This window comes from Schistocerca piceifrons, chromosome 2 (genome assembly GCF_021461385.2).
Source record: "Schistocerca piceifrons isolate TAMUIC-IGC-003096 chromosome 2, iqSchPice1.1, whole genome shotgun sequence".
NCBI classification, from domain to species: Eukaryota; Metazoa; Arthropoda; class Insecta; order Orthoptera; family Acrididae; genus Schistocerca; species Schistocerca piceifrons.
Window position 1 is genome coordinate 379,533,686 of NC_060139.1, and position 14,995 is coordinate 379,548,680.

Below are 14,995 nucleotides of genomic sequence, written 5' to 3' on the forward strand. Positions count from 1 at the left end.
AGATTTATTGGAAGAACCCTCAAAAATGTAGTGCGTCAACAAAGGCAGTAGCTAACAGAAAACTCCTTCGACCAATGCGTGAATAATGTTCAGTCTATAGCAGACAAGGCTGATAGAGAAAATAGACAAGAACCAATGAAGACAAGCGCGTTTTGTCAAAGGTTCCCTTTCCAGGAAAGCGTCAAGGAGATGCTCATCCAACTGTAGTAGCAGAAGACATGAGAAAGGCGTTGTATGTAAAGATGTACAACGTCATAAGAGAAGCGTTGTACCTGAAGATGTACTACGCCATAAGAGTGTTGTACATCACGATGTTATTCACTGTTGAAGTCCCGAGAGCGTACGTTCCTAGAAGTCTCAACCAATAGGTTGCTTACTCTACGGACGTCTCGCGAAAATACCAAAAAGATAAAATTAGGTAGATTGAAGCTCACACACAGGCTTGTCAAAACTTGTTTTTCCAGAGGGATATTCGCATCTGGAATTAGCAAATGGGCAGCCGGGGAAGGGGGGGGGGGGGATGAGAGTGGCAAATAAAGTTGCCTTCGTCACATCGCAAAAGGCGACTTGTGGAATATAGATGTAGATGCAGCTGTCCTTTTCTTAAGATTATTTTTACATGGCCGTTCCACTTTAGGTTTCTCAAGGTGGTTATTCCTTTGTATTTCACTGCTACTGGTGTTTCCAATGATTTATCAGAAACAGTGTAATGGAACAGCAATGGATCAGTAACGTACAATATGTTACACACATTTACCTACAGAGTAAGCTGCCAGTCCTTTACGTTTCTTCGTCACATAATTTCACTACTTTATCTTTCACGATCAGACGTAATGATCTCTGAGCTTTTCTAGCTACTGTAATATACGAAATGGTGACCTAAGAACAGTGTTTTCATTTGTCAGGCGATCGTGTTTATATTCTTCACCATTTTGTAATCTCTGTCATATTCACCTTATTGTGGCGCAGTGATAGCTCATGAAAAATTGAAAATGTAAACTAATAATAATAATTCTATAGACAAAACGTTACATTTTATTATTACCATAGAACCAGGTATTTGACTTTACCTGAATGTCAGAGATTTTCAACCAGAATTACACGCCGGAAAGCGCTTAAAAGTACAGCTTTATTATGTTTTCTGCCATGTTGTACTCTAGTAACAGTGTAAACCAAAAGCGAAATGTTGTTGCCAAGTTTAACACTGAATAACAATGTCGCTAATGCTAATTTCTCCTTAGCTTCTTGCATCAACTTTCTGTTCCTCCCTAGGTTCTTTAAATAGTTATCTACATGTTTTGTGGCTCGTAATTTCGACCTCTTGCTGTGACAGCAACGTAAAAGTTTTACAATAAATTATGGCACATTGTCTCCGTGGAAAATATGGCAGCATGCTGACTACTTATTTACATGATTACTTAAGAGTGCTTCTTAATATACAAACAATGGTTTCAGTTTAACTACTTTTGTTCAGTGTCCACTTCTCTAATATAAACACACAACACGCACACTCACTCACACACACACACACACACACACACACACACACACACACAAACACACACACGGACAATGATTTAAGTGTAATGACGTTTTTTCACTGTGCCTCTCTCTAAAATAAACACACATACTCTCTCTCTCTCTCTCTCTCTCTCTCTCTCTCTCTCTCTCTCTCTTTCACACACACACACACACACACACACACACACACACACACACACACACGTGGATAATGTAAATCATTCCTCCAAGTATTATATTTAGTAATGCTATTGTGATTGATTGTTTACAGTCTTCATAAGACAACAAATGGTAAACGTAAAAGTGTTTTCAGCATGCCGAGTCTTTAAGGAATTGAGTACAAGAGGTTGTAGGTTGAACAGCACACATCATACTTACTACACATTTGTTTCCTCAGTGGCGAATTACCCCACAATATGATGCCACAAGATATCAGTGAATGAAAATAGAAAAAGTAAGTCAACTATTTGACATTTTAATCTCCAAAATCTGATTTTATCCATATCGCACATGATGCAGAGCTAAGACTTTTTCGATGATCTGTAACACGTCACGGCCAGCTCCCGTTCTTATCAATATGAACACCTCAGAATTTAGAATATTCTATTTGAGTTATTGGTTTACAGCCATGCTTTGTTCCTAAAGGCTGGTCGGCCTTTGTGCAGTACTGAACTACATGTATTGTATTTAGGTCAGTTCAGTGACAGTCCATTTCCAGAGAATCAGATATTAATTTTCAAGAAAACATTTGCTTTTCTAGTGTTGAAAATGCTCTAATAGGGGTAATTATAATACTTGTATCTTAAGCAAAGAGAACTATTTCTGCTTCTTGGATACATGATGGAAGATCGTACATATATAAGGAGAAGAGCGAACACAATATCCGTCCCTGGGGTACAGCTAGAGTGATTATTTCCCATTCTGAAGATACCGTTTCATTGTGCACACTCACTGAGATCGTTGATGCAATACTCTGCATTCTTTGTAGTTACATAGGGTGTGAAACCCAGTTACCAGCAAGCTGTCTAGTACCATAATATTTGTGCTTCTCTAGGAGGATACACTGAACCACGCTTTGGTAAGTCACAGAAGATACCAGTTGGCAATATTTTGTCATTCGAATTTTGTATAACCTTATTTGTGAATTGGAAAACACCATGGAAAAACACTTCTGAAATGCAAACTGAGGCTAAGCATGTTATCTTGAGATAGGTGTGTTACCATTCTTAGATGTATAATTTGTTCCAGTACATACGTGAAGGAGGTAAGTAGTGAGGTTGTTCGCTAACTGTTAACATCTGATTTCCTGCTTTACTCGCAAACAGGTGTGGCAGTAGCATATTTCAGTCTGTCTGGTAAAATCCCCACTGATAGTGAGTGGTGCATACGTCACTAAAAACATTGCATGTATGTAAAGAACAAGAGTTTTGTACTTTACTTGAGATATTATCAACACCATGATAGTTTTTGGTTTTGAGGGAAGAGTGAATTATATTCTTAATTTCTTTCGAAGAGCATGGAGTAATTGTAAGTTATTTGTGTGAACGAAGCAATGCTTCTTGCATATTTTATATTGTTTTACCCTTTGAACTGTACATGCCAATCTGCCGACCTAGTTAGAGAAAGAGATTACTGAATATATTATGCAGTATTATCTAACACTATAATACCAATAAGTGTAGAACAATCGTTCACAACTTATTGTAAATTACGTATAACAGACACTGCAGTGCCCTGGCTTCTAGACGAAACGCCAACGAGAAGCGGTTGCAAGTAGCCTTTGGGCTCATCAGTTGGTGTTATAAATGTATCAGGGTGAACTTCCGGCCGGCCGTTGTGGTCGAGCGGTTCTAGGCGCATCATTCCGGAAGCACGAGGCTGCTACGCTCGCAGGTTCGAATCCTGCCTCGGGCACGGATGTGTGTGATGTCCTTAGGTTAGTTAGGTTTAAGTAGTTTTAAGTCTAGGGGACTAATGACCTCAGACGTTAAGTCCCATAGTGCTTAGAGCCATTTGCACCATTTGGTGAACCTTAACACAAGTTACCTTCCTCTGCAGATTTCCTCCTCAGTCAGCAATAATTCCCATCAGTTTGGCATTCTTCTTCAGGTGCGAACATCTCTTTTTTTCTCACTAGAAGTCCTCCACCTTGTTTTTCTCACATCTAAGCTTATAAATTGTTAGTTTTGAATGCAGTATTCTAATGATAAGATGTGCAGTTCATTACCATTTTAATTCACAATGCGATAAAAAAAAGAAGAACGTGTTAGACTCATGCAGCACTTCTCTCTATTCTGCTTTGGAATGGAACAAACAGAGCCATGAAACTTACTCACCCCGACTGAAAACAAGTCACTGAGTACAATCCTTTGCACCGTGTAGTATTGTTGTCTGCGTAGAAACAATACAAATGTGCCTCTGAGATATTTTAAGCATACTTGAACTAAAGTACTTGCGAGGAACACATTTTGCTCAACCTGCGCGTGTTTTCTGTTTCTGTTCTCTCTTATCTTTGACCTGTGCGATACTTAAATGGTTTTACATGTAGCGTTCGTAGGAATCCAAGGACGTAAATTCATCATGGGTGTATTCAGCGGTAATTTTGAATATCGCAAATATAAATCAACTTCATGCAATGTGGGCATTGTACATTAACTGCAGTGACTGTCATGACTGTGTTGAATGTAGTTGATTGCGTGGATTAATGATCATGAAAGACTAAACCGAAATTCTCTGGCACTACGCAGCTTAATAGCCTGCAATACCATCAGGGGGCCACCAATCCCTTACTCCAGATGGAGCCTCATCACATTAGCGACTACCTATGACAAAGGAGCAGGCAGAGAAGTATGGTGACCAACTGCCTGAAGGGTAACATGTTCCACAGACCTTAAACATTTAAAAAACTTCTGCATGAAAAAATGGAATCCTTATCGAGCGCCTGCAGACTCAAATGCAATAAGACATACAAGACATTTTACATATGTAGACACTCACACGACGTCGAGTACTGAAGAGAAGTCGGTTATCATCCTATGACACTGCCACCAAATCACATCACGGTGAAATGAGTTTTGGACACAAACGGCAGAAATTTTGTGATCACCTCCGAACATTAAAGAAGTGCTAGAGGGTTGAGAACACCAATAACTGGAAAGAATTTACCTTGAAGCAGTGAGAAGGTGGTTTGTTGACTCATTCTTCGTGGTAGAGATGAATGTGAGTTCCGAGAATTCGTAGTCAATTTTCGGCTTGTCTGCTGCCTGCAACTGAGTTCCCATTTGGGCGTAAGTAGGTAATCTTGTTTCCTGAACTCGTTGCTATACCTATCATTGCCCCCATAGAAGGGATAAGACAATCCTTAGCACTGAAATTCTGCTCTCTTCGATGAAAATTTTGACAGACCACCAACTGAGGCAACTGTCTACGTCAAATTGTTTTTATCACAGCGATTACTTACAATGTTTGGCCTGCACGGATATCTGAATGAACATTTGTGGGCTACCTTGAAACATCGACATAGTAAAGGACAAAAAGAAATAGTAAAGAATCTTGAAATGTAACGTAAGCCGAAGTTAAGGTCGTAGGAAACAGAACAGTCTCGCAGTGGGCAAAAATGGGAAAATAAATGATGACTAACCTTGTATTTCATAACAAGTATTTTAATCATGATAAGAATTACCCGTCAGGTTTGGAGGATTACCGGAACTACCTCTTTTGTAAAGACAGGATTTCTACAGGTGTTAGGCACACTTGGAGAGAGTAACATCTTACTGTAGTGAAATATTTAATGAAAACCCACCAGATACAATGAAAAGCATAATCAATGGCATTCACGTATGAAGATTATGTACATTTAATGATGAAACGTCCTCGATGACAGCACTGTTGTTCGAAGGGCGGCGGACTACTTGCGGCAGTGGCAGACGCCCTTATCGCAGTAGCCGCCCCTGAAGCCTTTTCCCATGGCGATGCAGCGGGCGGCGCAGGCAGAGTCCCCTACGCCGAAGGCGCTCAGCAGATCACACGTGGCACGCACGTGGCGGTCGCCGTGACCATCCTCCCCTGTCACTGTAATAAACAAACAAAGCACTTAACTTAAATCTGACAGCTGGTCAAGTATGTACACAATATCTATACCGTATCAGTTTATTGGTTAAACATTAATCGTGTCACTAATCACTACTGACAGAAATGCATCCTTTCAGATTCCGAAATTGTAGGAATAAAGCACAAGGAACAAAAGGTTATGTGTAACTTGTTCAGAAACCAGACTGCAATTGTAAGAGCCGAAGGACGTAAATTGGAAGCATTTGTTGCGAAGGGAGTGAGATATGGTTGTACCCTGTCACGCTGTTATTCAAACTGTACATTGAGCAAACTGTAAAGTAATCCAAGGACAAATTCAGGAGTAGAATTAATGGCCAGTTAGAAGAAATAAGAACGATGAAGTTCTCCGGTGATGTCGTAATTCTGTCAGAGACGAAAAAGCATTTGTGAAATCAGTCAAACGGAAAGGATAGTGTCTTGAAAAGAGGTTATGCGATTAATAACAACAAAAATAAATCAAAACTTATTTTGTGTGCAATTAAATCTGTTAATGGTGAGCGAATTAAATTTAGGAACTAACGCAGTTAAAATAATAGATTACTTCCACTTTTTGGGCACCAAAATAACAGACCATGACCAAAATAGAGAGAATGTAAAATGCCTTCTGGCAGTTGTAAGAAAACCATTTCTGAATAAGAGGACCTTATTAACATTGTATATATACTTATGTGTGTGGGGACAATGGTAGAGTTGGGGAGGGGGGAAGAGGGAATGACCTTTTCTGAAAGTGCTTGTCTCGGGTAGAGATGGCGATGTTTGTAAATATCGAAGTTGATTTCGATTTCATCGTCGGCGTCCAAACATCGATTGCTGTTACCCCAATATATAGATAATTTTAACGTCAATGATACGAGATGAATTTGTGTAGAGAATGGAGTAAAAAGAGACGTGTAAATATATCTAATATCAATCAGTACATCAATATCAACTTTGCACATGCTACAACTTTTGTCCACAGACCGTGAATATAACATTTATGAGAGAAGTTCTATTGCGTTGTTCACAGAAGGCATGTCCTGCCTTTGAGAACAGTCTTCCAGAAGCTGACGGTGTAACTATACAGCTGAAATACTTTAGTGCAATTTTTTGTAGTTTAGCATTGTCAGTGCCGATGATAAAGATTTCCATGCTTTCTAATGGCTGTTGTCAAAAATCTCGAAGGCGATCTTTTAAGTAATAACTGAACTATGACGGTAGATCCTTTTCTGTTTCAGTTGTAAATTATTTTTCTTTTACTGTTTTGTATTGTGCAATCCATAAATCGAATATTACACAGCTGAAGGTGCCTATTTGACATATATTGGATGTATCAACAACTAAAGATGCCTGTCGAGTTTTGAATGTGCTATTGGAATTAGATTACAATCAAATCACATTTATTACAATGATATAATGTATGAATAAATATTCTGAATGTTCCATTGAAACAAAAAACAGCCAAACATTAGAGAATCAGGTATATATTTGAAAATTAATGGAAAATAGTACCACCCAAAAGAATTATAAGCAACTGAAACCGAACCTTAATCAACTACATGTAACTTTTTCTTCTAAATGCTATTTCTATACCTTCAATCATTACACAGATGCCGTTATGAAACGTATTCAGAAAAAATTTCTTTGAATCGAAAAACACTGAAAGTGGCACGAAGTATCCTGGTCTTTTTTTCCAACACTGAAGATCAATAATTTGTTTTTAACGTTGTTGTTATGATGTATTAAAGAGCTCAGTATTGATACACAACATCGATAATCGTCTCACATCCCTGGTCTGAAGTGCAGCGTTGGATGGAAGAGGAAAGTGGACACGATGAGAATAGAAACTCTTAACATCTGGTTATAAAGAAGAATTCTGAAGATAAAGCGATTAAACAATAAACTAGGGGTGATAAGATTCTGTGATAACAGCGGTAAAACGCCAAGTGTTGGGAAATGGTTCCCGTGGTTATGTGGAGTACGACATACAGAATTTGGACACCACATCTTGAACTACAGCTTAACCTACATTAGCGTCTTATCGTCATCAGCCGTTTGACCTCAAGTACTAGATCAGTTCCTCTTCCAGACTTTTCTATACATTCTGTCACACACAGCCTTGTTGCTCCTGCATATTCTCTGTCATCCACACACCTTCTGCTACATAGTCGTTCGTTCTCTACCTATCGTTTGGAATCCATCCTTGGTCCACTTGCCACACATTCGCCTTTCTGCGTGTGCCATACACCTCCAATCCATTTTCTTTAGACACATGATTACGCCTTTCACTTCAGTCTATTTCTGGTCCATTTTTTTCCTTTTTCGCCTCTCCTTGTAATTCCCACCATGCAATTCTCCATCGGTAACTTATTTTGAAAAAGTTTGCTTCTTTAGCTGATGCACTTCAAGACATTTTTTCCAAGACTTTTCATTTATTTTGCTCTCCTTTCGCTCGCTCTCTGTAACTGCGCTGGTTACAAATGCTGATCAATTGGTACTATGATTTCAGTGCTAATTTGCTCTATTTTCTGTTCAACGATTACATGATTTGAGTCTTATTATAATTTTTTATCGATCCTACTTTCAGTCTTTCCGTATTAAGCTCTTCCATTCGTTATTGAAGTTTACCAGCACAAAAATATGTCAGCAATAGAGCTCAGTCGAGAACACGGAGGTTGCTCAGGTGTTCTCCCTCTTCTTTCTCTCTTTTTTGGAGTTATTCCGATGTTATTATAATCAATAGTGAGTGACTAGTGTTAAAAGTAACGAACAACCGTTTAGTAGGCTTTTGGTTCTTGTTTTGAATTTTATTTTGCATTTAATGTGTTCTGTGCCTTTAAAGACCATGGCTTTACTCGTTTCGTTTAGCATACTAAGATTGTGCTCTATAGTTGAAGATCATGAGTGGCTCTTTGTAAAGATCCCTCATTGTCATCTATTATTTCCTGATCTTCAAAGTAAAGCAGACTTACTACGTAATTATGTGTAATTTCCTATTCTCCTGCCGTTATTTCTTTAATACTTTGGCTATGCTAGGGACGTATTGCACTGAGTCTTACACCTACACAAACGTAATTTATAAATCTCTAATCCGGGGTACGTTTACACTTCTGAATCAGTGGACATGTTCTTCATTACAATTATCAACCGTAAAAGAGAAATACCATTATCTGCACAGCGATCCACAAGTTAGCACGGTTAACGTGATTCAAAACTGTTCTACAGTTTATATCAAGAAGGTACTTTCATCTCTCCGATATTCTCATTTATCTGGCTAAGTGTAAGAATGTAATCCGTAAATGAATGTAATATTTTTCTATTGGCAAGACGTTCTCTACTATTTTTCTTAGCTCTACATCGTAGTATACGGGTATATCTTATGTGCTGTGATAAAAATCCATCACTCTGAGACTTGTAGCAGACTGTAAATATAGCAGAAAGATTCGGCTGTATAATTTCATATTTTAACACAGTTTTTAAAAAATCAAAGAAATTTATTCTATAGTGTATGACAATGGAGAAGACAGAGGATAGATAAAATGAAACAAAGGACAGATAAGCGAATCACACTTCCGTTCCTCAAAAGATATTAACATAAGAGGAAGAAGTCTGCTGGGAGAACCCGAGGCAGGATGGAGCGGCTAGCACCGCCAGTAATAAATACATGCAGTAACAGTTTGCACAACATAATAGCGATGGAAGAAGAAAAAAGAAAAATTCACTGGACGTTTGTCGTGTTCGAAGAATCACTTGCGACACGTTCAGTGTCATCACCGACAGAAGTGAATGCAAATTCTTTCCATTGTAATGAATATGTCAATCCAAATAGCTCCACACCAGAAGAATTCGGGGAGACATATCTGATCATCATGGTTCCTAGCGGAGCATAGCATAGACATCAGAGTTGCTGGAGAAAACAGCCAACTTCCAAAGAAGTATCATAACCATTGCAGTCAACACGTGCAGGTAATTACTTTAGCAACAGTTTCCTGCCACAAGCAGTCATTCGTAAGACTTATACAGTTACTTAAGTCGTATTTACGTGCAATCATATTGTAGTAAATTTCATTTTATTACGTTACATGTCATTAAGTCGAATGCAGTCTTTAAAATACAAATAAGTACGTAGTACTGTTACCACCACACACTCGAAAAGTGAAATTCACTTTTAACAACCAAAATACCTGCCATTTTATCGCTAAGTTTTTGCATATTTCCTTCTGTAACTTCTATTGAGCGTGATAGCTGCGTAAAGAATCCACAAATCCACCGAAGCAAGGAAAAAACAATTATTCAACTTGCTTTTCTACGTGGCTAGCGTCCGGAACGAACCAACAACTACGTAATTTTGTCGATCGTCAATCCTTCTATGAACCTGTGAATACCCCCATAAATACAACGAATTGTGACAGTTATCAACAGCAAAGAGAGCACCATTTTTTAACTGTTAACTATATGTGTATCATATCCATATCTAAGATCATATTTTCAATTAATTTATGTTGTCCTCTTATTATTTAATTCTGAAATAATCACCCTTTTAACTGATCTGAAGTTTTTTGTTTCTTCTCCTTATGCACCAATCTTTTTGCCTCAACATACCTTCTACGACCAACATCTTGTATAAATTGTGTTCCATATTCTAGTTTTTCTATGCTCCCGCGAGTTACCATCTGAACTACTTTTGTCATCGCCGGTAGCCGTAATAGAACCCCAGTTGCTGTCCCATATTCCAGCACAGGTTTTCTCAGTTATTGTTTACAGAAGTTTTTAATTACCGTTTTTGTTAGTTGACAGGAAAAGGTGACAAGTTGTGCCGAGTGGCCACCTGTGTTGACAGCAATCCCGGTAATTCAACTATAGTTTGTTGTCCGAAAACGCTTTTATCATATCGATTTTTCCCTCAGTTTGTTTCACTGTTTATTTATTTACAGCCGATTTCTAGGCGTTTCATAGTTTCATCTTCAAGTAGTTATGCACTGTTATCGAAATGAACTATACCTACAAGAATATTCTGTTGCTGTGCCAAGTCTAATGTAAATATGAGACTCTAGCTATCCTGACCACTCGTAAAGATTTAACCCAATAAATATCTGGGAGTATGCGAACGTAGCTCTTTTAATTGTAACGGCCACATTAAACTAATAGCAAGATATTCGAATGCCGGAATAAAATGTACTGGAAGAACGACTCGAAATGTTGTAAACTAATTACAGGTACTTTGTAAAGCGTTTCTATGATGATAACGCACTTGTCACTGTGCAAGTGCTTACCTGGAGCAGCAGATGTAACAGCCGCGATGGCGACAAGGGCGAGAAGAACGAAAGTTATAAAGCTCCTCATCGTGGTTCAGCTGTGCACACACAGGGTCGATGTCAACAAACGTCAGCTACCGTCCCAAGCAGCGGTGGTGTCTGCGTTATCTGTCCGGTGGCAGTATGTTTATATACAGGGGCAGAAGCGGTGCTCGAGCTGAGATAGGATTCCCCTGCGCTAGTCGCTTTCTCCTTCCGCCGTGCTGCTTCCCGTAACGGTATTGAGGCTACGACACATCCACAAACCCTGTCACGCATTTTAGGGGGTGCCCCTTGACAGTGAAACATACTGTCACGTAGCAACCTTGACGTCTGATAGTTCAATTTCATCACAGGCTTACTGTCTTCCAGGCTAAATTTCAGCTCTTTTGCGCTCCTGTGAGTGCCCGTAACCGTCAGACCACACCCGTTTCCAGACCGCGCAGTTGTTAGGAGCAACCGTAGCATGATGCGTGACAAATGCAAGTAACATTATTTGCCTTAATGTAAGCTTGATGACAACTGGCGGTGTACATCAAGAGAAACGTGATTCACTAATATAATGTATCCACATATCACGTTTCTTTCGCCACGATATTTTTGTAACCTTTCTGTTACCAAGTGAGGAAACGGCCACACCTAAGGAGATAGTGTTAACTTAAGTAGATGATACGTTTTCAGAGCTACTCGGACACGCGTCGTCTCTTCGCTAAACAGACGCCTTCTAGTATCTTAGTATTCGAGATCAAATAATCTCTTCAAATAGTATTTCTGTAATTTAATTCACCATTATTCATATAAAATTCTGTAAATGAAACACAGTTACAGAAATCTATACACTTTTCTCTAATCTATGTAAATATTATAATTTTAAAGTCTCACATAATAAAGCGAAAATTATGACTTTTAGAGGAAAAGATCCGGTAAGACTAAAGAAAACATTTTGGAGCGAGTATCGATTTTATAAATATCTTAGCAGCAAGTACCGAATTTTAAAAATCCTGGCAGCTTTTTTCCTTTTTTTGTTTTTCTGGTTTGCCGGCCGCGGTGGTCTCGCGGTTCTAGGCGCGCAGTCTGGAACCGCGCGACTGCTACGGTCGCAGGTTCGAATCCTGCCTCAGGCATGGATGTGTGTGATGTCCTTAGGTTAGTTAGGTTTAAGTAGTTCTAAGTTCTAGGGGACTGATGACCTCAGATGTTAAGTCCCATAGTACTCAGAGCCATTTGAACCATTTTTTTCTGGTTTTTTGTTTTTTGAATCATCTGGCTTCTGACTCGTTTGATTCCGATCGCCACGAATTTCTCTCCAGTGCCAACCTCGCTATCTCAGAGTAGCACTTGTAACCTACGTCCACAATTTTTTTCTCGATTATTCTAATCTCTGACTTCCTCTACAATTTTCACACTCTACATTTCCCTGTAGTACCACAGAATTTATTTAAAATGTATGTGAAATCTTATGGGACTTAACTGATGATGTCATCAGTCCCTAAGCCTACACACCACTTAACCTAAATTATCCTAAGCACCAACACACACACCCAAGCCCGAGGGAGAACTCGAACCTCCGCCAGGACCAGCCGCCCAGTCAGAATTTATTTCCTAATGTCTTCACTAATGTTCTACGATGCTGTCCCTTATTCTTGTCAGTATTATCCACATATTTCTTTCCTCGCCAATTCTGCTGCGAACCTTTTTTTCAAATTCAAATGGCTCTAAGCACTATGTTACTTAACATCTGAGGTCATCAGTCCCCTAGATTTAGAACTACTTAAACCTAACTAACCTAAGGACATCACACACATTCATGCCTGAGGCAGGGTCCGAACCTGCGACCGTAGCAGCAGCAGCATCGTGGTTTCGGACTGAAGCGCCTAGAACCGCTGGGCCACAACGGCCGGTGAACCTTTTTTTCCTTCTCTTGTAAGTCCACCTAACTTTCAACGTTCTTCTGTAGCACTACATCTCAAATTCTTCAATTATCTTCTGTTCTGGTTTCATTATCATACAATGTTACGTTCCAAACGTACATTCTCAGTAAATTCTTTCTCACAAATGAGATTTTTAAGGACTATTACAGTACATACGATTATGGATAGGATACGGAATGAAGATATTAAGAAATAATTAAATACAGAATTAGTACACAATAAAATATTAAATTATAGACAAAATTGAACGGATCACTTACAGAATATGGAAAATATCAGACTTCCCAAGGCAGCTCTCGATAACAGGCCGAGGGGAAGAAAAGACAGACGACCCAGTACTAGGTACGGGAAAAACCGACCGGTTAAAACCGGTGTTTAAGTCCTAAATAAGAGGTAATTTTCGGCATTGTTCTGGTCTCGAGTAAAATACCGAACGAAATACCAATTAGCCATAATAGCAGTGCTAAAGTTTTTCTTTTTTACATAAACCTTTTTAAATAAATAGTAACCTTTCCTAAAATATTCGTTGGTTTCAAATATTGCGCCCATACAGAAAATGGGAAACGCGATCAATCCTATTTGAATAACAATGTCGTCAGAAACGAGGAACAATCACATAGCATAATAAATGGTAAAGCATTACTGAGATAATAAAGTCGCTGTTCCCATGCGTTGTGGCTTAACGTATGCTTGTGTGTGCAGTGTGCAAGGCTTACACCACCTGGCCTGTACGGCAGTTTCTCGTTGTCGTCGCCGGACATACGTTGTATTGCAGAACAGCACCAACGCTTGTTGTCAATATTTTTACGAAGTAACGTAGCAATGAAGTACAGTGCTTGTTTTGCTTTAATAGATTAAAGATTTGTCTGCCATTTCTATTGAATAATAAGAGAGGAGGAAAATTATAGTAACAGCAATGAGTTAAGAACTAAACAACAATCCATTGATAGTATACAATAAAAATGGAAAGTAGTTGATTTTTGCCTGTGTCTGCATAATATGTCTTCACCTACGTGTAGCCCTTGGAAACGGACGAATTAAAATGAAAACCAGAGTTCTTCAAATCCGGTTTTCGCTCTTCTCCACTGACCATTCGTAGTGTCCAAGTAGTAATGTCATCCCCGATTATAACGTGATTTTTGAACAGAGTTCCAAAACAACTGGAATTAAGAAGAGAAAACTTTTTGTAATATTCAACTAATTATCACTCTTCGAGAAAAGTAGCGAACGATGGACAGATTACTTTCTCTTTTATTTTCTTACTTAATTTGATATTTTGTTTTTATGCATTTTGAAACTGGGTCAAAATTTTTCAGTCTTTGCTCGATTTTTATGTTTATTACTGGAATTAATAGGAACAAAAAATCGAAAACCGGTTATTTCAGATACCGGTTATTTTGAGCGGTGTTAACAGTCAAGTTAAACTGGCGTGGAAAGAAAACTGTATATCTGAGAATAGGTTGTATCAGGGATACCAGCCTTCCCTACCGACAACACGATGTAGACTAAGTTGAAGCGGGAACGGGCAAAAATGCCTAACCTATAAAGTGAAGAAGGACATATTACAGCTACAGTACCTAGGTTCGCATATCAAGTATGATACATTTTATTAAATTTACTTTCCTATGCTCACTTGATACTTAGGTTACAGTTTTCTTCATTGAAATGGTTATGTTTTTTCGGTCCTCTTTTGGAGTAGTTCTGCGCTGTGTGGGATCCTTACGAGATAGGATTCACGAAGTACATCGAGAAAGTCCAAAAAATAACAGCACATTTTGTACTATGGAGTAATAGAGCAGAGAGAGTCAGGGACATGATACAGGATTTGGGATGGAGATGGAAAACATTAAAACAAACCGTCCTTGTGGCGGGATCTTCTCACGAAATTTCAATCGACAACTTTCTCCTCTGAATGAGAAAAAAATTTGTTGACGCTGCCCCACATAGGAAGAAACGATCATTATAATAAAATAAGAGAAATCAGAGCTCGCACGGAAACATACAGGTTTTCTTCTTTCTCCGCGCTGGTCGAGGGTGGAATCATAGAGAATTACATTAAATGTATTCGCAATTGCAAGTAAGGACAACCATCAGCTGTAGAATGGAATGTGCCGGACTGGGAGTGGAACTCGTATATTCCTCTTGTCACGAGCGGTCGCCTTA

At 38.9% G+C, this 14,995-nt stretch overlaps 1 protein-coding gene across 1 annotated transcript; it reads right to left on the reverse strand.

The window, feature by feature from the left end:
* Positions 1–5,421: 5,421 nt before the first annotated feature.
* On the reverse strand, positions 5,422–11,006 carry LOC124777966 (defensin-like). Its single transcript, XM_047253526.1, has 2 exons — positions 10,881–11,006; positions 5,422–5,592 (listed from the first exon to the last, which is right to left on the reverse strand). Exons 1-2 carry the CDS (start codon positions 10,948–10,950, stop codon positions 5,429–5,431), a joined length of 234 nt encoding a protein of 77 aa, XP_047109482.1. The 5' UTR covers positions 10,951–11,006; the 3' UTR covers positions 5,422–5,428.
* Between the last annotated feature and the right edge of the window lie 3,989 nt (positions 11,007–14,995).